Raw genomic sequence first — 25,295 nt, forward strand, 5'->3', positions numbered from 1 at the left:
ATGAAAAACCACACAAGACCCACAGAATTCATTCTTTTGGGGCTATCAGATGACCCAGAGCTTCAGACTGTGACTTTTCTCTTTTTAATCATCACATATATATTAAGTGTCACTGGAAATTTGACCATCATCATTCTCACCTTGGTGGACTTCCATCTACAGACACCTATGTATTTTTTCCTCAGGAACTTCTCTATATTAGAAATTTCCTTTACAACTGTCGGTATTCCTAGATTTCTGGGCACAATTATCACCAGGGACAAAACAATTTCATACAATGATTGTACAGCTCAGATGTTTTTCTTCATTTTCTTAGGTATCACTGAATTTTATCTTCTAACTGCTATGTCCTATGATCGTTATGTAGCTATCTGCAAACCCCTGCATTACACAACCATCATGAACAACAGAGTGTGTGCATTGCTTGTTTTTTGTGCTTGGCTGGCAGGGTTCTTAAACATCCTCCCACCTGTTATTTTTTTTCTCCAGTTAGATTACTGTGGTTCCAATATCATTGATCACTTTGCTTGTGACTATTTCCCCCTCTTGAAACTATCCTGCTCAGACACATGGCTCCTTGAAGTGATTGGTTTTTACTCTGCAATAGAGATTCTGCTTTTTACTTTGGCATTAATAATTCTGTCCTACATGTTTATCATCAAGACAATTCTGAGGCTGCCATCTGCCAGTCAGAGAAAAAAGGCATTTTCTACATGCTCTTCTCACATCATTGTCATTTCCATCTCTTATGGAAGCTGTATATTCATGTATGCCAACCCATCAGCAAAGGAAAAGGCATCCTTGAACAAAGGAGCATCCATTCTGAATGCTTCTGTTCCTCCTATGATGAATCCATTTATATATTCACTGAGGAACCAGCAAGTGAAACAAGCCTTCAAGGAGACCATCCAAAAGGTTATCTTTTTCTCCAGGAAATGCAAGTGATTATATCATTAAAATAGTAAAGTTCTTGTCGATGCTTTCTATTACTCATAATCTGTCCAAACTCTTTCAGTACAGTTGTATGAGTGCTTTTCATCTGTTCCCATGTTAAAAAATTCCCCACACTAACCTAATTAACTGTATAAAGTTGAATGTTACTTCAGAATTTTCTATAAACTTTTTATTCAAATGTATTTGGATGAAGTAAGGAAATGGTGGAGAAGGCGATGGCAACCCACTCCAGTACTCTTGCCTGGAAAATCCCATGGATGGAGGAGTCTGGTAGGCTGCAGTCCATGGGGTCGCTAAGAGTCAGACACGACTGAGTGACTTCACTTTCACTTTTCACTTTCATGCATTGGAGAAGGAAATGGCAACCCACTCCAGTGTTCTTGCCTGGGGAATCCCAGGGACGGGGGAGCCTGGTGGGCTGCCGTCTATGGGGTCGCGCAGAGTCGGACACGACTGACGCGACTTAGCAGCAGTAGCAGCAGCAAAGAAAACGGGTTGGTGTTACAGTTTTACAGGCCATTTAGTTTGATGAAAAGAATGTGAGAATTGATGTGGATTTCTGAAATTTTCATTTTACCAGATAATAGAAATGACATTATTAGGAAATTTTTATTCTACTTGGAATTTTCATGAAATGCAACAATGACAATTACTAGAGTGCGGAAATAAAATATAAATATCTACTTAAGCATTTTTAAAGTGTAGAAACTGAGGTATATTTGAACTCTTTTTACAATTATAATACTTTTATAATAATGAGGAGAGAGAAGAAAGAGGAAGGTAGAGATAATATTTTTTCAGCAATTACTATATTCCAGGCCTATTCTAATTATTTTCTTCATATTGGGTCATTGAATCTTGTGAACAACTTTATTTCATGTTCAGTCACTCATTCGTAACCAACTCTTTGTGGTCTCATGGACTGCAGCAGATGAGGCTCCCCTGTCCTTCACTAGCTCCCTGAGTTTGCTCAAACTCATTTCCATGATCTAGTAATGCCATCGAGCCATCTCATCCTCTGTTGCCCACTTCCCTTCCTGTCCTCAATTTTTCCCAGCATCAGGGACTTTTCCAGTGAGTGTGCTCTTCACATCAGGTGGCCAATATATTGGCACTTCAGCTTCAGCATCAGTCCTTCCAATGAATAATCAGAGTTGATTTCCTGCAGGATTGACTGGTTTGATCTCACAATCCAAAGGACTCTCCAGAGTATTCTCTAGCAGCATAGTCTAAAAGCATCAATTCTTGTGTGCTCAGCCTTCTTTATTGTCCAACTCTCACATCGCTACATGACTACTGAAAAACCCATAGCTTTGACTACATGGATCATTCTTAGCAGTGATGTTTCTGCTTTTTAATACACTGTCTAGGTTCATCATAGCTTTTCTTAAACAACTTTCTGAGGTAACTGTTATTGATTTTCTCTTGAAGAATATTTTACCTTATCTTTTCCTCAAGAAATGTTTTATATGACTGTTCTTAAATCACAGCCATGATGAAAAGCTAAAATTGGAGTTAATTTTAATTGTCAATAAAGAAGAACAAGAAATAAGAGGGATCCAGATTGGAAAAGAAGAAGTAAAACTTTCACTGGAGACAGCATGATACTATACCAAGAAAACCCTAAAAATACCATCAGAAAATGACTAAATTTTTCCAGTAGTCATGTATGGATGGGAGAATTGGACTGTGAAGAAGGCTGAGCGCCAAAGAATTAATACTTTTGAACTGTGGTGTTGGAGAAGACTCTTGACAGTCCCTTGGACTGCAAGGACATCCAACCAGTCCATTCTGAAGGAGATCAGCCCTGGGATTTCTTTGGAAGGAATGATGCTAAAGCTGAAACTCCAGTACTTTGGCCACCTCATGCGAAGAGTTGACTCATTGGAAAAGACTCTGATGCTGGGAGGGATTATGGGCAGGAGGAGAAGGGGACGACAGAGGAGGAGATGGCTGGATGGCATCACTGACTCGATGGATGCGAGTCTGAGTGAACTCTGGGAGTTGATGATGAACAGAGAGGCCTGGCGTGCGGCGATTCATGGGGTCACAAAGGTCGGACACAACTGAGCAACTGAACTGAACTGAACTGAACTGAACTGAATCAGTTAATTTAGTAAGGTTGCAGGATACAAAATCAATACACAGAAATCCATTGAATTCCAACACACTAGTAACAGAAATCTGAAAGAGAAAATAAAGAATCAACTCCATTCACCAAGGCAACAATAACAATAAAGTATCTAGGAATAAATGCACAAAAGAGCTGTATAAAGAAAACTATAAGACATTGATGAAAGAAATCAAAGATGACATAAACAGATGGAGAGACATACCAATTCTTGAATCGGAAGAATCAACGTAACGAAATAGAAAGCCCAGAGATAAACCCAAGCACTTTTGGGCACCTTATCTTCGACAAAGGAGGCAAGAATATGCAACAGAGGAAAGACATCCTCTTCAATAAGCAGTGCAGGGAAAACCGGACGGCTATGTGTAAAAGAATAAAATTAGAACACTTCCTAACACCATTCATAAAGATAAACTCAAAAAGGATTAAAGACCTCCACCTCTTGTTGGAAATAAAAACAAGTGGGACCTAGTTAAACTTAAAAGCTTTTGCACAGCAAAGGAAATCATAAACAAGATGACAAGACAACCCTCAGAATGGGAGAAAATATTTGCAAATGAAGCAACTGACAAACGATTAATCTCTAAAATATACAACCAACTCATGTAGTTCAATAACAAAAGAACAAGTCATTGACACAATAGGCAGAAGACCTAAATAGATGGCTATTTCTCCAAACAAGAGATAAAGATGGCTAATAAACACATTAAAAATACCCAGCTTCACTTGTCAAAACTACAACGAGGTAAAACCTCACATTGGTCAAGATGGCCATCATCAAACAAATGCTGGAGAAGATGTGAAGAAATGGGAATCCTCTTGCACAGTTGGTGAGAATGTGAATTTATAGAGCCACTATGAAGAATAGTATGGTGATTTCTTTAAAAAATGGGAATAAAACTTCCATATGACTCAGCAATCTCACTACCGGGCATATATTCAGAAAATCACAATTCTAAAAGACACAGGTACCCCAATGTTCATTGCAGCACTATTCACAATAGCCATATTCCCAATTGACCATTCCCAATTTGGTACCAGTCCGTTATTCCATGCCCACTTCTAGCTGCTGCTTCTGGAATGGCATACAGATTTCTCAGGATGTAGGTAAAGTGATCTGGTATTCCCATCCCTTTAAGAATTTTCGACAGTTTGTTGTGATCCACACAGTCAAAGGCTTTGGATAGTCAATAAAGCAGAACTTTATTGTTTTTCTGGAACTTTGTTGAATTTTCTATGGCCCAACAGATGTTGGCAATTTGATCTCTGCTTCCTTCAACTTTTCTAAATCCAGTTGTAATATCTGGACGTTCTCGGTTAGCGTACCATTGAAGCCTCACTCAGAGAATTTGAGCATTACTTTGCTAGAGTGTGAGATCAGTGTAATTGTCCAGTAGTTTGGACATTCTTCTTGGTGGAGAGTTCAGACAAAACGTGGTCCACTGGAGAAGGGAATGGAAACCACTTCAGTACTCTTGCCATGAGAAATCCAAGAACAGTATGAAAATGCCTAAAGATATGACACTAAAAGATGAACTCCCCTGGTCGGTAGGTGCCCAATATGCTACTAGACAAGAGTGGAGAAATAACTCCAGAAAGAATGAAGAGATGGAGGGAAAGTGAAAACAATGCCAAGTTTGGATGTGACTGGTGATGTAAGGAAAGTCTGTTGCTGTAAAGAACAATATTGCATAGGAACCTGGAATGTTAGGTCCATGAATTAAAGTAAATCAGTTCAGTTCAGTTCAGTCACTCAGTCATGTCTGACTCTTTGCGACCACATGAAAAGGTAAATCAGAAGTGGTCAAATAGGAGATGGCAAGACTGAACATCAACATTTTAGAATCAGGGGACTAAAATGGACTGGAATGGGCAAATTTAACTCAGAGGACTTTTATATCTACTATTGAGGGTAAAAAGTAGAAGAAATGGAGTAGCCCTCATAGTTAACAAAGGAGTCCGAAATGCAGTACTTGGGTGAAATCTTAAAAATGACAGAATGAACTGTTTGTTTCCAAGGCAAACCATTCAATATCAAAGTAATCCAAGTCTGTGCCTTGACCAGTAGTGATGAAGAACCTGAAGTTGAACTGCTCTATGAAGACCTACAAGGCCTTTTAGAACTGACACCCCAAAAAGATGTCCTTTTCATCATAGGGGACTGGAATGCAAAAGTAGGAAGTCCAGAAACACCTGGAATAATAGGCAGATTTGGAATACAGAATGAAGCAGGGCAAAGAGTAATCGAGTTATGCCAGGAGAACATACTGGTCATACCAAACACCCTCTTCCAACAACACAAGAGAAGACTCTACACATGAACATCTCCAGATGGTCAATACCGAAATCAGATTGATTATATTCTTTGCAGCTGAAGATGGGGAAGGTCTATGCAGTCAGCAAAAACAAGACTGGGAGCTGACTATGGCTTGGATCATGAGCTCCTTACTGCCAAATTCAGACTTAAATTGAAGAAAGTAGGGAAAACCACTAGACCATTCAGGTATGACCTAAATCAAATTCTATATGATTATGCAGTGGAAGTGACAAATGGATTCAAGGGAAGAGATCTGATAGAATGCCTGAAAAACTATGGACAGAGGTTCGTGACATTCTACAGGAGGCAGTGACCAAGATCATCCTCAAGGAAAAGAAATGCAAAAAGCCAAAATGGTTGTCTGAGGAGGTCTTACAAATGGCCGAGAAAAGTAGAGAAGTGAATAGCAAAGGAGAAAAGGAAAGATATATCCATTTGAATGCCAAGTTCCCAAGAATAGCAAGCAGGGGTAAGAAAGCCTTCCTCAGTGAACAATGCAAGGAAACTGAGGAAAACAATAGAATGGGAAAGACTAGACATCTCTTCATGAAAATTAGAGATGCCAAAGGAACATATCATGCAAAGATGGTCACAATAAAGTACAGAAATGGAATGGACCTAATAGAAGCAGAAAATATTAAGAGCTGGCAAGAATACACAGAAGAACTATGCAAAAAAGATCTTAATGACCCAGATAACCATAATGGTGTGCTCACCTAGAGCCAGACATCCTGGAGTCTGAAGTCAGGTTAGCCTTAAGAAGAATCACTATGAACAAAACTAGTGGAGGTGATGGAAATTCAGTTGAATTCTTCCAATTCCTAAAAGATGATGCTGTTAAAATGCTGCACTCAATATCTCAGTTTTCATTCCAATCCCAAAGAAAGGCAATGCCAAAGAATGTTCAAACTACTGGACAACTGCACTCATATTTGGTATAATGCTGGCAACAAAAGTATGAGCACTGAAAAATACTTCCAGGGAGACTATGTGAAAATTAATAGACTTTGAAAGCCCTGTTTTTTATTTGATTGCTCATTTTTATGCCTCTGATTTATAAAACAAGGCTTTTATTTTTTCATTTCCTTGAGAAGAGTACAGTCTTCTTGGCCATGTCCATGAAGGCTCACTTGACTTTCAGATACCTTAGGATACAAATAAAGGGGTTCAGCATGGGAATTACTGAGATGTTTAGCACAGCCACTCCCCTGCTCAAAGACACCCTGTCCTTTGCTGATGGATTCATGTACATGAAAATGTAGCTGCCATAAGAGATAGAGATGACAATTTGTGGGAAGAACACGTGGAAAAGGCCCTCGTCCTCTGAGAGGTGGAAGTGATCCTCAAAATTGTTCTGATGATATATGGATAGGACAGAATTATTAATACCACAGTGAACATTAGGGTAAACACAGCAGAAAAGCCCATCATCTATAGCAATTTGGTGTCTGAACAAGAAATGTGTGAAAGGGGAAATAATCACAATTAAAACTTTCAATAGCATAATCAAGTTGTCTGAACAGCATGAGTGATGAGAAAATGATTAAGGATGAAGCAGGCAAGAAGCCAAGACGAGGAGTGTGCAGACTCTATGATTCATGATGCTCATGTAATGCAGCTATTTGCAGATGGCAGTGTAATGGTTGGAAGACTTGGCAGCCAGTAGACAAAACTCAATGACTCCCAAGAGAATGAAAAGAAAGAAAAATGAGTCATACAATCAGTAAAAGAAAAGGTTTTATCTCCTGTAATAATGGTGATAAGGAACTTGGGTATAGTGACAGTTGTGGATGACACCTCTAATATGGAGACATTTCTGAGGAAGAAATACATGAGGGTCTGTAGGTGGGCATCCAGCAGGGTTAGGGTGATAATGGTCAGGTTTCCAATGATTCTGAGCATGCAGGTGGTGAGTAGAAAGACACAGCTCACAACGTGAAGTTGTGGGTCATCTGACAGTCCCAGAAGGATAAACTCCCTTATTTCTATGTAGTTTCTCCTTTTCTTCTTCTTTTGAGTATCCTTCAGGGTAAAACACAAAGAAGCTTAAAGAAAAGGAAACTATTCACAGATAGCACTGGAATTTATTTCTGGAAGGGCTATGTCATACTAATTTAACTTGGGAAATCTTTGAAACAACTTATCTTTAAAGATTTTTTTTTTTTTACCATATTCCAGTGTGTGTTTTTCATAGAATATTTCATTTAAAATAACTATTTCACTGATTGAAATGGGGTTAAAAATATGCTTAAAATTTTTATCCATATCATTTACTTTTTTTTTTTCTTTTTTAAAATTTTACTTTACAATACTGTATTTGTTTTGCCATACATTGACATGAATCCGCCACGGGTGGACATGAGTTCCAAATCCTGAACCCCCCTCCCACTTCCCTCCCCATATCATCTCGCTGGGTCATCCCAGTGCACCAGCCCCAAACATCATGTATCCTGTATCGAACCTAGACTGGTGATTCGTTTCTTACATGATGTTATACATGTTTCAATGCCATTCTCCCAAATCATCCCACCCTCTCCCTCGCCCTCTGAGTCCAAAATTCTGTTCTATATATCTGTGTCTCTTGCTGTCTCGCATACAGGGTTATCATTACCATCTTTCTAAATTCCATATATATGTGTTAGTATACTGTATCGGTGTTTTTCTTTCTGGCTTACTTCACTCTGTAAAATCGGCTCCAGTTTCATCCATCTCATCAGAACTGATTCAAATGTATTCTTTTTAATGGCTGAGTAATACTCCATTGTGTATATGTACCACAGCTTTCTTTCCATTCATCCACTGATGGACATCTAGGTTGCTTCCACATCCTGGCTATTATAAACAGTGCTGCAATGAACATTGGGGTACATGTGTCTCTTTCAATTCTGGTTTCCTCAGTGTGTATGCCCAGCAGTGGGATTGCTGGGTCATAAGGCAGTTCTATTTCCAGTTTTTTAAGGAATCTCCACACTGTTTTCCATAGTGGCTGTACTAGTTTGCATTCCCACCAACAGTGTAAGAGGGTTCCCTTTTTTCCACACCCTCTCCAGCATTTATTGCTTGTAGACTTTTGGATCGCAGCCATTCTGACTTGTGTGAAATGGTACCTCATTGTGGACTTGATTTGCATTTCTCTGATAATGAGTGATTTTCATGTGTTTGTTAGCCATCCGTATGTCTTCTTTGGAGAAATGTCTATTTAGTTCTTTGGCCCATTTTTGCTTGGATCATTTATTTTTCTGGAATTGAGCTGCAGGAGTTGCTTGTATATTTTTAAGATTAGTTGTTTGTCAGTTGCTTCATTTGCTATTATTTTCTCCCATTCCAGAGGTTGTCTTTTCACCTTGCTTATAGTTTCCTTTGTTGTGCAGAAGCTTTTAATTTTAATTAGATCCCATTTGTTTATTTTTGCTTTTATTTCCGGTATTCTGAGAGGTGGATCATAGAGGATCCTGCTGTGATGTATGTCGGAGAGTGTTTTGCCCATGTTCTCCTCTAGGAGTTTTATAGTTTCTGGTGTTATGTTTAGATCCTTAATCCATTTTGAGTTTATTCTTGTGTATGGTGTTACAAAGTGTTCTAGTTTCATTCTTTTACAAGTGGTTGACCAATTTTCCCAGCACCACTTGTTAAAGAAATTGTCTTTAATCCATTGTATATTCTTGCCTCCTTTCTCGAAGATAAGGTGTCCATAGGTGTGTGGATTTATCTCTGGGCTTTCTATTTTGTTCCATTGATCTATATTTCTGTCTTTGTGCCAGTACCATACTGTCTTGATGACTGTGGCTTTGTAGTAGAGCCTGAAGTCAGGCAGGTTGATTCTTCCAGTTCCATTCTTCTTTCTCAAGATTTCTTTGGCTATTGAAGGTTTTCTTTTTTTTTTTTTAATTTCCATACAAATTGTGAAATGATTTGTTCTAGCTCTGTGAAAAATACCGCTGGTAGCTTGATAGGGATTGCATTGAATCTGTAGATTGCTTAGGGTAGTATACTCATTTTCACTATATTGATGCTTCCAACCCATGATCATGGTATATTTCTCCATCTAGTAGTGTCCTCTTTGATTTCTTTCATCAGTGTTTTATAGTTTTCTATTTATAGGTCTTTAGTTTCTTTAGGTAGATATATTCCTAAGTATTTTATTCTTTTCGTTGCAATGGTGAATGGAATTGTTTCCTTAATTTCTTTTTCTACTTTCTCATTATTAGTGTACAGGAATGCAGAGGATTTCTGTGTGTTGATTTTATATCCTGCAACTTTATTATATTCATTGATTACCTCTAGTAATTTTCTGGTGGAGTCTTTAGGGTTTTCTATGTAGAGGATCATGTCATCTGCAAACAGTGAGAGTTTTACATCTTCTTTTCCAATTTGCATTCCTTTTATGTCTTTGTCTGCTCTGATTGCTGTGGGCAAAAGTTCCAGAACTATGTTGAATAGTAGTGGTGAAAGTGGGCACAATTGTCTTGTTCCTGACTTTAGGGGAAATGCTTTCAATTTTTCACCATTGAGGATAATGTTTGCTGTGGGGTTGTTATATATAACTTTTTATTATGTTGAGGTATGTTCTTTATATTCCTGCTTTCTGGAGAGTTTTTATCATAAATGGATGTTGTCAATGGCTTTCTCTGCATCTGTTGAGATAATCATACGGCTTTTATTTTTCAATTTGTTAATGTGGTGAATTACATTGATTGATTTGCGGATATTGAAGAATCTTTGCATCCCCAGGGTAAAGCCCACTTGGTCATGGTGTATGATCTTTATAATGTGTTGTTGGATTCTGATTGCTAGAATTTTCTTAAGGATTTTTGCATCCATGTTCGTCAGTGATATTGGCCTCTAGTTTTCTTTTTTTGTGGCATCTTTGTCAGGTTTTGGTATTAGGGTGATGGTGGCCTCATAGAATGAGTTTGGAAGCTTACCTTTCTCTGCAATTTTCTGGAAGAGTTTGAGTAGGATCGGTGTTAGCTCTTCTCTAAACTTTTGGTAGAATTCAGCTGTGAAGCCGTCTGGACCTGGGCTTTTGTTTGCTGGAAGATTTCTGATTACATTTCAATTTCCGTGCTTGTGACGGGTCTGTTAAAATTTTCTTTCTTTCTGGTTCAGTTTTGGAAACTTGTAGTTTTCTAAGAATTTGTTCATTTCATCCACGTTGTCCATTTTATTGGCATATAATTGCTGATAGTAGTCTCTTATGATTCTTTGTATTTCTGTGTTGTCTGTTGTGATCTCTCCATTTTCATTTCTAATTTTATTGATTTGATTTTTCTCCTTTTGTTTCTTGATGAGTTTGGCTAATGGTTTGTCAATTTTATTTATCCTTTCAAAGAACCAGCTTTTGGCTTTGTTGATGTTTGCTATGGTCTCTTTTGTTTCTTTTGCATTTATTTCTGCCCTAATTTTTTAAGATTTCTTTCCTTCTACTAACCCTGGGGTTCTCCATTTCTTCCTTTTCTAGTTGCTTTAGGTGTAGAGTTAGGTTATTTATTTGACTTTTTTCTTGTTCCTTAAGGTAAGCCTGTATTGCTATGAACTTTCCCCTTAGCATTGCTTTTACACTGTCCCACAGGTTTTGGGTTGTTGTGTTTTCATTTTCATTCATTTATAAGCATATTTTTATTTCTTTTTTGATTTCTTCTATGATTTGTTTGTTATTCAGAAGTGCGTTGTTCAGCCTCTATTTGCTGGAATTTTTAATAGTTTTTCTCCTGTAATTGAAATCTAATCTTAATGCATTATGGTCAGAAAAGATGCTTGGAATGATTTCCTATTTTTTTTAATTTATCAAGGCTAGGTTTATGGCCCAGGATGTGATCTATCCTGGAGAAGGTTCCGTGAGCACTTGAGAAAAAGGTGAAATTCATTGTTTTGAGGTGAAATGTCCTATAGATATCAATTATGTTTAACTGGTCTATTGTATCATTTAAAGTTGTGTTTCTTTGTTAATTTTCTGTTTAGTTGATCTGTCCATAGGTGTGAGTGGGGTATTAAAGTCTCCCACTATTCTTGTGTTATTGTTAATTTCTCCTTTCATAATTGTTAGCATTTGTCTTACATATTGTGGTGTTCCTCTATTGGGTGCATATATATGTATAATTGTTATATCTTCTTCTTGGATTGATCCTTTGATCATTATGTAGTGGCCTTCTTTGTCTCTTTTCACAGCCTTTGTTTTAAAGTCTAGTTTATCTGATATGAATATTGCTACTCCTGCTTTCTTTTGGTCTCTATTTGCATGGAATATCTTTTTCCAGCCCTTCACTTTCAGGCTGTTTGTGTCCCTTGTTTTGAGGTGGGTCTCTTGTAGATAACATATATAGGGGTCTTGTTTTTGTATCCATTTAGCCAATCTTCGTCTTTTGGTTGGGGCATTCAACCCATTTACATTTAAGGTAATTATTGATAAGTATGATCCCATTGCCATTTACTTTATTTTGGGGGGTTCAAGTTTATACATCCTTTTTGTGTTTCCTGTCTAGAGGATATCCTTTAGCATTTGTTGGAGAGCTGGTTTGGTGGTGCTGAATTCTCTCAGCTTCTGCTTGTCTGTAAAGCTTTTGATTTCTCCTTCGTATTTGAATGAGATCATTGCTGGGTACAGTAATCTGGGCTGTAGGTTATTTTCTTTCATCACTTTAAGTATGTCTTACCATTCCCTCCTGGCCTGAAGAGTGTCTATTGAAAGAGCAGCTGTTATCCTTATGGGAATCCCCTTGTGTGTTGTTTGTTGTTTTTCCCTTGCTGCTTTTAATATTTGTTCTTTGTGTTTGATCTTTGTTAATTTGATTAATATGTGTCTTGAGGTGTTTCACCTTGGGTTTATCCTGTTTGGGACTCTCTGGATTTCTTGGACTTGGGTGATTATCTCCTTCCCAATTTTAGGGAAGTTTTCAACTATTATCTCCTCAAGTATTTTCTCATGCTCTTTCTTTTTGTCTTCTTCTTCTGGGAATCCTATAATTCGAATGTTGGAGTGTTTCATATTGTCCTGGAGGTCTCTGAGATTGTCCTCATTTCTTTTAATTTGTTTTTCTTTTTTCCTCTCTGATTCATTTATTTCTAACATTCTATCTTCTATTTCACTAATCCTATTTTCTGCCTCTGTTATTCTACTATTTGTTGCCTCCAGAGTGTTTCTGATCTCATTTATTGCATTATTCATTATATATTGACTCTTTTTTATTTCTTCTAGGTCCTTGTTAAACCTTTCTTGCATCTTCTCAATCCTTGTCTCCAGGCTATTTATCTGTGATTCCATTTTGATTTCAAGATTTTGGATCATTTTCACTATCATTATTTGGAATTCTTTATCAAGTAGATTCTGTATCTCTTCCACTTTTGTTTGGTTTGGTGGGCATTTATCCTGTTCCTTTACCTGCTGAGTATTCCTCTGTCTCTTCATCTCAGTTATATTGCTGCGTTTGGGGTGGCCTTTCTGTATTCTGACAGTTTGTGGAGTTCTCTTTATTATGGAGTTTCCTTGCTGTGTGTGGGATTGTATCAGTGGCTTGTCAAGGTTTCTTGGTTAGGGAAGCTTGTGTCAGGTCCACCCACCAGAATTTCTTCTCTCTGGAGTGCAATGAAGTGTCCAGTAATGAGTTATGAGATGTCAATGGTTTTGGAGTAACTTTGAGCTGCCTGTATATTGAAGCTCAGGGTTGTGTTCCTGTGTTGCTGGAGAATTTGCATGGTATGTCTTGCTCTGGAACTTGTTGGCCCTTGGGTGGTGCTTGGTTTCAGTGTAGATATGGAGGCGTTTGATAAGTTCCTATCAATTAATGTTCCCTGGAGTCAGGAGTTCTCTGATGTTCTCAGGATTTGGACTTAAGCCTCCTGCTTCTCGTTTTCAGTTTTATTTTTACCGTAGCCTCAAGACTTCTCCATCTATACAGCACTGATGATAAAACATCTAGGTTAAAGATGAAAAGTTTTTCCACATTGAGGGACACCCAGAGAGGATCACTGAGTTACATGGAGAAGAGTAGAGGGAGTGGGGAGTTAGAGGTGAGTGGAATGAGATGATGTGGGATCAAAAGAGGAGAGAGCTAGCTACCAGTAATCACTTCCTTATGCATGCTCCACAGTCTGGACTGCTCAGAGATGTTCACGGAGTTATATAGAGAAGAGGAGAGGGAGAAAGGAGACAGAGGTGGCCAGGAGGATCAAAGAGGGAAATGAAAAGGAGAGAGACAGATCCAGCCAGTAACCAGTTCCCTAAGTGTTCTCCAACATCTGGAACACACAGAGATTCACAGAGTTGGGTAGAGAAGAGAAGGGGGAGGGAGGAGACAGAGGCAACCTCGTGGAGAAAAAGGAGAGTCCAAAGGAGGAGAGAGCGGTCAAGGCAGTAATTTCTCTCTCAAGTGAAAATGGGTACTGAAGATTGGGTTTTTAAAGGTACAAAATTGATAACAAATACCAAAAAGCAAAGATAAAAAATCTAGAGTAGAAGCTGGATTTTCAAAAATACAATATTATAGAAAATAAGGACAAGAAAAAAAGTCACAAGAATTATTAAACAACAACAACAACAACAATCACACACACACACACACACATATATGGTGTTTGCTTTAAAAATAGGGTCTTTTTTTTAAAAAAGTAATAAGTTATAAAAATAAAAATCAAAGGAGAAATAGAGAACTTAAAAATTTTAAAAATGTTAAAAAAAGAAGAAAAAGAAAAGAAAAAACAAACAAAAAGAATGATCATAAAAATAATAAAGGTATATCTGGGACTTTCTCTGATGTTGTTGTGGGCAGTGTGGGGTCAGTTCATTTTCGGATAGTTCCTTGGTCCGGCTTATATTTCTCAATATCTATAGGTCCCTTCGCAGGTAGTCAGTACTAATGACAGGGTTTTAATCTATTGCACCTGTAACTTCCAAGGCAGTTCCCTCTGTTTTAGCTTCTTCTGTTTACTGGTCTCTTCAGTGTCTGATTTCCGCCCTGACACAAGGGGGGCGGTGGTGGACACTTTCTTTAGGCTCACTTGTTCAGTCGTGCTGTGGGGAGGGAGGGACGCTGCAAACAAATAACACTGGTGTGTGCTCACAGTATCTCAGCCACGGTGGGCCTGCTCCCGTTCAAGGCGCACACTGCTCAGGCTCTAGGTTGCTCCTCCAGGAACCGTCTGAGGCCGGCCCTGGGCTGCATGCACCTCCCCAGTCTAAGCTGCTCAGGGTCAGGGACTCAGGTAGTCCTCAGAGGTGAAGACTCGGTTGGGCCTGCATTTTGTGCCCTTCCCAGGTCCGAGTAGCTCAGGTGTTTGGCAAGTGTGGTTGCTGCAACTTATCGCCTTTCCTGTCCCTGCTGCTCACTTTTCTGGGTGTACAATTGGCGCACCTTCTCAGGCGGATGATGACTGTCCAGAACCCCAAGAAGTCTTAGTTAGCAAAGGAGCCTGCTTGCAGTTTGGTAGACAATGTCTCTCTGGGGCTGCAATTGCCCCCTTTCTGGCCCTTCTGGCTCTGGCTGCCTGCAACCGGAGGGTGATGGTCTGCAGCTGGCTAATTCTGTTCCATCCTTTGTTCTGTGCACAGTCCTGGTGGTGTCTTATGTTAGAGCTTTTTGCGTGGTAGCTATCCCACATTCTGGTTTGCTAGCCCAAGTTAGTTCGCTCTGATTACACTCAGTGCATTCTGGCCCGATTCTTAAAAAGCACTGCAGCTGGCGCCTTTCTGTCCAGCCCCCACTTGCTAGTGGTGGATGCAGGCGTCTGTGCTGCTTCTCTGCTGGGGGAGTTACTGTTGGGCTCATAACCTGTTGGTTTTAATTATTTATTTATTTTTCCTCCCTATTATGTTGCCCTCTGTGCTTCCAAGGTTCACCACAGACTCAGCAGCGAGAGTGTTTCCTGGTGTTTGGAAACTTCTCTCTTTTGAAGACTCCCTTCCAAGGACGGAGCTCCCTCCCTACCTCTTCTGTCTCTTTTTTCATCTTTTATATTTTTTACTACCTGTTTTTGAAGACAATGATCTGCTTTTCTGGGTGCCTGATGTCCTCTGCCAGAATTCAGAAGTTGTTTTGTGGAATTTACTCAGCGTTGAAATGTTCTTTTGATGAATTTGTGATGGAGAAAGTGGTCTCCCTATCCTATTCCTCCGCCATCTATATATCACATACTCTAAATGCGAAGAGCAGGAATTTTAACCTAGGCTTTTCTATGTATTTGAAATACTGGAATAGAAATGCTATCTGTTGATCTTTTAAATCCTTTCCTAAAATAATTATTTCCCAATGGGAAACTCCTCATCTTTTCTTCAAATTCAGTTAGATTGCATTATTTCCTAATCTTTTACCTGATTTCTTATATTATTATTTTGCTAGTTAATTTAGAAAATCCAAATATGTCAGGGAAAAGGTCACTCAAATAGGTCCATCTCCCAAATGAAAGTCATTGGACTTAAATCTTCAACAATATGAAAGACTTCTAAGCTCTCACTCTGACATATCCACCTTTCTAACTTCTGACTCCTTATCTGAATCACACCTAATGCAGTCACTATTGTGACCATTGCGCGTATTGGAGCCAGGGTTTCTGAACTCTGAAATCTAATGCCTGATGATTTGATGTGACAAAGATATAATAATAATAGAAATAAAGTGCACAATACACAAAATGAGCTTGAACCATCCTGTAACTAGCCTCCACCCAGGTCCTTGGAAAAGTTGTTATCTACTAAACTGATCCCTGGTACAAAAAGTTGGGGAACTTGTGTAGAGAGTCCAGAGTACAGAGGAGGCAGAGTAGATTTTTCATAGACTGGATCTGTGTCATTGGCTAAGGAAACTAAATTGTATGAATATCTAAAATCAAACATAAAACATTATCTTTCAGAGAACATTTTTTCTTCAAAATCTCTGCCATCTAAATATTATTATTCTCTCTATATGTGTGTGTATATTCTGCTTTCTATCCTATGTTGTATTTTTATATTTTCCTTTTTTTTTCTACATTGATATTCACTTAGTAAAATCTCTATTTTGTCAGTATTTTGGTATCATTCTTAAACAGCAATGAAAGACTTTCACTTTGTCTGGCTGTTTAACAGTAACAATAATAACAATGCATTTATTTTAAAAGGTCAATAAATTGACCCAGTTATTTTCAAGATCATTCATTCTGTGAATTCTCTTTGAATGGTAAAATTTACATTTCAGTATCAGGAGAGAACTTCCTGCAATAGAATATTTAATTTCAAGATACAGGTTGATTGATTTGTTGTATGTGCATGCTTAGTTGCTCAGTTCTGTCCAGCTCTTTGCAAACCTATGGACTATATCCCATCAGGCTCCTGTATTCATGAGATTCTCCAGGCAAGAATACTGGAGTGAGTAGCCATTCCCTTCCCCAGGGGATCTTCCTGACCAAGGGATCTTCCTGACCAAGGGATCTAACTGGGTCTCCTGCATTGCCAGCAGATTCTTTACCATTTGAGCCATCAGAGAAGCCTTTTTTGTATGTAATGCATCATCATATTGTGAAAATTCTCAGTGTTTTTTTTCTTCTACAAGCCTGAGCCTTTTCATTCACTTTACTGTATAAGAAAACTATAGCTACTGTCCATTTAAGGAAAATTCCAACTGAGATGAATGGTGGCCAATTCTACTGGGAAATCATGTGATGTTTAGGAGAAAATGAGCACATCTTTTTGCTAATCCTCAAAGATCAGAGGAAAGCAATATCTTGAAACTTACAAAAACAACAGGCTTTACATTGTCTGTAGACAAATTCATGGCAACTCACTGTTTGATAAATATTTACTAATGCAAGTGTAAAAGTCATTGTTCTCAATTAACAACAATGTTCTCTCATTAACAGCTGTACATAACTCTGATCCTTAAACCATTTTGGAATGTGAAGTGTCAACCATTCCTGGGATGTTTTTTGATAAAGCAATGAAGAATATACCCAAGTCTTTAAGACCTCATTTCAGACTTATCCTTCCTTAGGACTTATCCACATTTTTCCTGCTATTCCCATGAAATTTAGGATAACAAGCTTCATATTCCTTTCTCTCCCTTAAGAATTCTAATGTCTTCATGTTGAATTAGGCTTGTGGTTCATTTAGAGTGAAAATAAACCTATCCAACAAACTACTGCTTGCCAGAGGAAGGGGAGATGATTGGGTCTGGCATATATACTCTATTGATCATTGTTCATTATTGCTCATCTCAGTCTCATCCAACTCTTTGTGGTCCTTAAGACTGTAGCCTGCTAGGCTCCTCTGTCCATGAGATTTTTCAGGCAAGAAATACAGGAGTGGGTTGCCATTTCTTCCTCCAGGCAATCTTCCTGACCCAGGGATTGAATCTGTGTCTTCTGTATCTCTGCACTGCAGGCAGATTCTTTCTCTACTGGGCCATTGGGGAAGCCATACACTATTGTTGAGTAATTATTATAAATTACTGATAAATCTAATTATTTTCACATAGTATCTCTAGAGTTGTTTTTCATTTCTCATACTTTTATTGCCAACTCTTGCCAAGGATATTAGATACATTTCTTTTCCCCATTCAAATTCCCAGCCTTCTCTCATACACTTCCCTTCCTTCAGGCTAGACCTTCCACTCTATAACCATGAACTGACCTCATAATTCTTCTTTGAAATGTTTTTAATTCCATGTTTTTGGACAATATTTCTTAAAAAATTAAAGACAGAAGAGGCAGTGCAAGAGCACACAAGAGAGACCTGTGTTTTATGATTTCACCAGAAAACACTCTTTCTAGAATTTCAGGAAATATTAAATTATGTAAAGCACTATTTTTAGTTTACTCTATAATGTCCATTTGCATAATATGTTCATCTCATTAAACTATTACATATACTCTCCTCTGCATATTGTGGCCTACCGAGTAGTTACGTGAAAACAATACAACTAAGAACATAATATGATTATATTTTCTAAGAACTCAAAAAACTTTTCTCATTACTCAGCTTAAATCTTTTGTGCCATATAATTTATCAATATGAATATACACATTTAGGAAAACTGTGAAATACCCCCCTTTTTGGAAATATTTAATTAACATATATGCTGTTAACAATTCTTAAAGAAAGGCTGAAGAATGAATATTACCAGATACCATATATGACTACATTTTTTTTTGTGGCCAGTTGTATATTTAAATAAATGATTGATGTTACGCTGATCTTTTCAATAATCAACAGCTAAGAGTTGTTGTAACTTTCTCATATTTGTGGCTATTTTGAGATAATATCTTACAGATACAATTCATTCAATAATCTGCTTAAATGACAAACCTAATTAGTAGGGATAAAAAAGCTCACATTGGCAAAGTTAATTGAGGTTAAAATAAATTGTAAGTTTGCTGTATTTTAAGCACTAGAAGATTGCATTGCTTTGGAAATGGTGTTAATTAAAATTTATAAAACGTTCATACAAGATTATGCTATTTTTACACTGAAATTTTATTTTATTTTTTAATGTTTTCCGTGAAATCAAAACTTGAAATAACAATGAGGGATACTCAAACTCATCCTACATTTTTAAAACATTTATCCAGAAAGAGTATAACTGTACTTCACTGAGCCAAATTCTTCCTGATATTCATGTAGTATTATCAGTTGAGAGACACAAGTCCAAAATTTACTGAAAAACAAATAAAACAACTTATTAAAAAATACTGAGGAGATTTCCACTTTGTAAGAAAGTTGTGGAACTACTATTTCCTTCCCTCATGCTGAAACATTTATGATTTCCTATCTTAATTGGAAATATTTGAAGATACTAAAGTTTAGACTTGATTGATGATTGTGAGTTCTTGACACCATAAACTGTAGTCTGGTAATTAAAACAACTGTAAATGAATTACAAAAGAGGAGTTTATGCTAATATTATCAGATGATGTAGCTCTCTACATAACTCTGTACAAAGATACTGAAGTTTAGACTTGATTGATGATTGTGAGTTCTTGATACCATAAACTGTAGTCTGGAAATTAAAAGAACTGTAAATGAATTACAAAAGAGGAGTTTATGCAGATATTATCAGATAATGTAGCTCTCCACATAACTCTGTACAAACTCCTTAGTGATTAGTATAAATGTTTACAATCTGCATGTAAACAATGATTATCAATATCAGAGGTAAACACAATTTTTCTGTAAAAGGGCATTATATCAATAATTTAGAATTTGCAGACCATAGTGTCCCTGTTGAACCTATTCAACTCTCCATTTTTGTAATACAAATGCTACTATGAGCTTTGTGTGAATGGAAGGGCTCAGGCATGTCCAAGAAAACTTTTTTTTCTTTGTAATACTATGTTACATTATTATTATTATTATTTTTACTTTACAATATTGTATTGGTTTTGCCATACATTGACATGGATCAGCCATGGGTGTATATGTGTTCCCCATTCTGAACCCCCCTCCCACCTCCCTCCCCATCCCTTCCATCTGGGTCATCCCAGTGCACCAGCCCTGAGCACCCTGTATCATGCATTGAATCTGGACAGGTGATTCGTTTCACATATGATAATATACATGTTTCAATGCCATTCTCCCAAACCATCCCACCCTCGTCCCCTCCCTCAGAGTCCAAAAGACTGTTCTATATATACATCTGTGTCTCTTTTGCTGTCTCGCATACAGGGTTATTGTTACCATCTTTCTAAATTCCATATATATGTGTTAGTATACTGTATTGGTGTTTTTCTTTCTGGCTTGCTTCACTCTGTATAATCGGCTCCAGTTTCATCCACCTCACTAGAACTGATTCAAAAGTATTCTTTTTAATGGCTGAGTAATATTCCATTGTGTACATGTACCACAGCTTTCTTTCACAAAAATAGGAATGGGGTCAAATTTGGCCCATAAACCTTAGTTCACCCACCCCTGTTTTAGACTTTTGCCATAGACATTACCTCATATGCTATTTTCTTTATTTAATATGGGCTAATTTGATTGAAATGTGAAAATTTGATAATAGATATAAGTTTTAAATTTAACTCCAGCTCTTTTTATTATGAAGGTAAATTAGCATAACCTTATGAAGTGTTTCCAGAGAAAAAGATGAGGCAAACATTTCTAACTCAGTTTTGGAGATTTTTATTCTTGATATCAAAACATAATGTAAGAAATTAAATATCATCAGCAATTTAAGCCCTATATTAAAAGATAAAGTGCTAAAAGTATCAAAATTAGTATTTCATGTTACATATGATTTTATCCCAAAAGTAATTTATCTTTAGAAAGCTTATTTGTGGAATCAGTTACATTAAAGGATTAAAGATGAAAATCAAAGTTTGAAAAGAGAAAATCACATATCCTTGAACAAAATGCAATGACCAGTCATGAATTTTAATAGTCTTTTAGTAAAATACAACAGAATTTTTTTTTCAGTAGCATAAATAACCTGACAAGATCATCACAACTAAATATGCTATATGTTCCTTGTTTAACTCAATTTGAACAAGTTAATGAAAATGATATTTTGGGACAACTGGGTACCTCTGATTATTGCAAGATGATAAATAATACCAAAGATTTTTGTTAATTTTACTAGCTTGAAAATTGCATTATGGTTAAGCAAAAATCAAAGATGTATTTTAGGAATTCATACTGAAAATATACAGGGATGATAAAGTGCTATATTTTGGTTCTGGTTTAAAATATATCAATAAAATTCTTTAAAAGTTTTAAAAAGACAGTTAATGCAAATATTTAAAAAGTCTTCATATTTATTAAGTCTGCTTGATCTGTAAATGAAACTTATTTCTCCAGTTCTCTTAGTGTATATTTGATCGTATTCATAAGATAAGAATGATAGCAATCAATTTTAATGTTTGAAACAGTAGCCAAGTCTTGATAAAATCAGTTATAAAATGAGAACTATCACCATAATTCCTTTCATTTAGTACTCTGCTGGAAGTTCTAGCCATGAAACTATCATAAGAAAAATAAATATATATAAAAATATTGGAAAGGAGGAAAAAAAAACATGCCATTCATTGCAAATAACACATTTCTTCCTAAGGCCTTAGTGTTTTACACTAAATATTTCTTTTACTGGAAAGTCTCCTTTCTCAGATATTTGCATTTTTAGCACCCTCCACTCCTTTAGGTCTCTGTTCAAATGTCACCTCAATGACAAACATCCACCCCAATGACATTTTTTAATATTACAGTATCTCCCCACTTCCATGATTTTTCAGTTTTCTCTTCTTTTGCAAACTACTCATTAAAACATGAAAGACCATATATATAGTTTACTGGTCAATTATGTTCAGGTTTAATGTCTATATTCTCTTACATCCCTTACCCCATGAAAGCAGGGATTTTTATCTACTTTGTAGATGAACTGATACACTTCCAGCAGTGGTATGCTGGAGTTTGCCTGGACCATATCCTGGGAGCCAACAGCTGCAAGTCTCTTCTCACCTCTGAGTTCAGGAAGGATACACTGATAGCTTGAAATCTGCCATGGTGAGAGACTTCACCTTCATTTGTGTATCCAACTAGTGATTCTTTTCATATTTTCTTTCTCAAGTTCATTAACAATAATACATGTTGAAATCAGTTGTTAAGGTTCTGTTGATTAACAGGGATTGACTCTGCACATAAATTATTTAAACATGTTTATTTATTTTAAAATATTTATTGAGTATCTACTGCATGGCTGACAGATGTTCTAAATGAGAAAGATTAACGACTTCTGGTAAATGTTTAACAACTGCCTCTGTGGAGTTGCATAAATACAAATCTATTTGTAGTGACTTTCTGTTTCTATGATGTAAACTCAAAATTCAAGGGATATAAGCACACTAACTCTCTTAAGTCCAGAATTTCTGGGAGAAAAAAAAAAGTAGATTCCTTAAACATAATCATACAAGAGTCAAATCTAAATTAAATTTTCATGCACTCAATATCACATGCTGTTTCTGAAGTTGACTCATGTATCTCAGTTATTTTGCCTTTTTACATTTTTTATCCATATTTACAAAACTGATTCACCTGTATCTTTTAATGCTGCCTCATTGGCCCTCTCTTTACTTAGATTCCCCTGGGCTAACAGGAGACAGATAAAATAAATCCAGTTCTATGTGTATGACATACATAGAGAAGAACATTCCTATTTTCTGTTTTCCAAAGCAGAATTTGCAGAAAATGTTAGGCTCTGAAGCCTAAGAAAAATGTTACTTAAATTGCATAGATAGATTATCATAGGATTAAAAAATATTCACTTAAAATCTTTGCATTAATACAAAGAAAATGTCTTAGTAAGTAGTGTTTCATATTATATGAAAAGGAGCAAGTGTAAGAAGTACATTATGAGTCTACCCAGGTGTAACTAAATTTATACATAGAGCTTGGGTAAGAGACAAAGAGCAACTATGCATTGCATTATAATGAAAATATTCCTCAAATGTTGCAACAGCAAGAATGAAGGATATTGTGGGTCAAATATTACCAGTCTAACCATAATGAGAACTATAAACTTTGAGAGCCATGACAAAGTTAAATCACCATACTTGATTTGAGAGTACAAAAGAAACCAAATAAATTGCTAACTCAATTCACCAACTCTGAATTTGCATAAGTACAGAAGTAATCAGACTTTAAAATTTCAGACTAAATCATCAAGAAGAACCAGGGAGTAAGTATCTTTGTTATTTTCCAGTATAATAATATGATTCCATCTCATGAAAATGTTTTAAAATAGTATTTGTTTATGGGTTTGTGAATTCAAAACCTTTTGATATTAAAATGTAATTATTTACTAACAAGAAGACTATTCAGAGTCTTAAAGAACCAGCACAGTGATAAGTCTTGGGTTTTTCATTAACTTTTTTTAAGTTAAATGGTTTTCTGTTATAGATATAAAATGGCATTCCCTATGTAAAGGAATATCTGCTTCCCAGTAAAAGTTTGACCATGTACTTGGACACTTTCTAAAGCAATATTGTAAAACAAAAGAAAACTGATGTGTTCATTGCATGAACTAAACTATTTCTAAGCAATATTTATTTTAGTAGCAGAAGTTACACTCTCTTGTCCTTCTGGCCTTTTATCAGAAAAAGAAAACAATGATGGGGGAAAGGGTTGCATCAACCAAACCCATAAGAAAGGAGAGAATACCAAAAAAATATTCCCATGGATAAACACATACACTAAAGTGAGATATTTACTATGTAGACTAGTCATTTAAACTCGTGAAAGTTTCCTAAACACAGTGGGCCTCAGTTTTTCAAAATATAAATGTGGAAGAGGGCTACATAGGCTCTGTAAGCTTATAAACTCTGTATTTAGATTATCTACAAAGCATACTGGTTTTTATAATACTAAGGAAAGGAGAAGAATAAATTAAATATTATCATATTATTCCCAAAGAAGCTAAATATTTTAAAGAATAATTTGAAGTCTTAATAAAGAAAACAGTAGAAGAAATGTCCCAGTTTAAATGTTAACATGTAACTTTTATTTCATCCATGGCCTGTGAGAGTGTATTTTTGAAGAAGAGAGCTCAATATTTAACTTCAGATAATATTCATTACTTGCATGAAAGGTTGAGTAGAAACTGGAGAAAGTTACTGTATGGGAACAGAGATTTTAAATTTCAAACACTATCTTCATGATGGAAGCTTTAAAACTTTTGTATTCTATCCTCAAATATCTTTTAACATTTTTTGTGTCCAATAGGGAGAGCATACATTTTCTATTCTAATGAGGGAGAAAAGAATCAGAAATGAAAAACCACACAAGACCCACAGAATTCATTCTTCTGGGGCTATCAGATGACCCAGAGCTTCAGACTGTGACTTTTCTCTTTTTAATCATCACATATATATTAAGTGTCACTGGAAATTTGACCATCATCATTCTCACCTTGGTGGACTTCCATCTACAGACACCTATGTATTTTTTCCTCAGGAACTTCTCTATATTAGAAATCTCCTTTACGACTGTCTCTATTCCTAGATTTCTGGGCACAATTATTACCCGGAACAAAGCAATTTCATACAACAATTGTACAGCTCAGTTGTTTTTCTTCATTTTCTTGGGTATCACTGAGTTTTATCTTCTAACTGCCATGTCCTATGATCGCTATGTAGCTATCTGCAAACCCCTGCATTATACAACCATCATGAACAACAGAGTCTGCGTATTGCTTGTCTTTTGTGCTTGGCTGGCAGGGTTCTTAAACATCTTCCCACCTGTTATTCTTTTTCTCCAGTTAGATTACTGTGATTCTAATATCATCGATCACTTTGCTTGTGACTATTTCCCCCTCTTGCAACTATCCTGCTCAGACACGTGGCTCCTTGAAGTGATTGGTTTTTACTCTGCAATAGTGATTCTGCTTTTTACTTTGGCATTAATAATTCTGTCCTACATGTTTATCATCAAGACAATTCTGAGACTGCCTTCTGCCAGTCAGAGAAAAAAGGCATTTTCTACATGCTCCTCTCACATGATTGTCATTTCCATCTCTTATGGAAGCTGCATATTCATGTATGCCAACCCATCAGCAAAAGAAAAGGCATCCTTGATGAAAGGAGTAGCAATTCTGAATACTTCTGTTGCTCCTATGATGAATCCGTTTATATATACACTGAGGAACCAGCAAGTGAGGCAAGCCTTTAAGGATACCATCCAAAAGGTTATCTTTTTCTCAAGTAAATGCAAATATTGGTTGCATTAAGAAATAAAGTTCTGGTCAATGATTTCTTTATTCATATTCTCTCAAAACTATTTCAGTACAGTTATATGATTCCTTTTTATTCATTCTTATTCTAAACTTTCCCACACGTTGAACCAAATAAATTTGATAAAGCTGAATATTGCTTCAGAATTTTCTGTAAATTGTTTTTTATTCATATGTATTTGATGAAGTATAAAGTGTTACAACATAAGCCATT

At 36.5% G+C, this 25,295-nt stretch overlaps 2 protein-coding genes across 2 annotated transcripts; both read left to right on the plus strand.

The window, feature by feature from the left end:
* LOC138078187 (olfactory receptor 6C3-like) lies at positions 1 to 945 on the plus strand. The gene has a single exon (XM_068970775.1). The coding sequence runs from the start codon at positions 1 to 3 to the stop codon at positions 943 to 945; it is 945 nt and encodes a 314-aa protein (XP_068826876.1).
* A 23,176-nt stretch (positions 946 to 24,121) lies between these two features.
* Positions 24,122 to 25,078, plus strand: LOC138077759 (olfactory receptor 6C3-like). Its single transcript, XM_068969944.1, has one exon. It carries the CDS (start codon positions 24,122 to 24,124, stop codon positions 25,076 to 25,078), a length of 957 nt encoding a protein of 318 aa, XP_068826045.1.
* The last annotated feature ends 217 nt before the right edge of the window (positions 25,079 to 25,295 follow it).

Source organism: Capricornis sumatraensis, chromosome 4 (genome assembly GCF_032405125.1).
Source record: "Capricornis sumatraensis isolate serow.1 chromosome 4, serow.2, whole genome shotgun sequence".
Lineage (NCBI taxonomy): Eukaryota > Metazoa > Chordata > Mammalia > Artiodactyla > Bovidae > Capricornis > Capricornis sumatraensis.

Coding starts and splice junctions, on each gene's coding strand:
- LOC138078187 (XM_068970775.1), top strand. CDS start 1: ATGAAAAACCACACAAGACCCACAGAATTCATTCTTTTGGGGCTATCA.
- LOC138077759 (XM_068969944.1), top strand. CDS start 24,122: ATGAAAAACCACACAAGACCCACAGAATTCATTCTTCTGGGGCTATCA.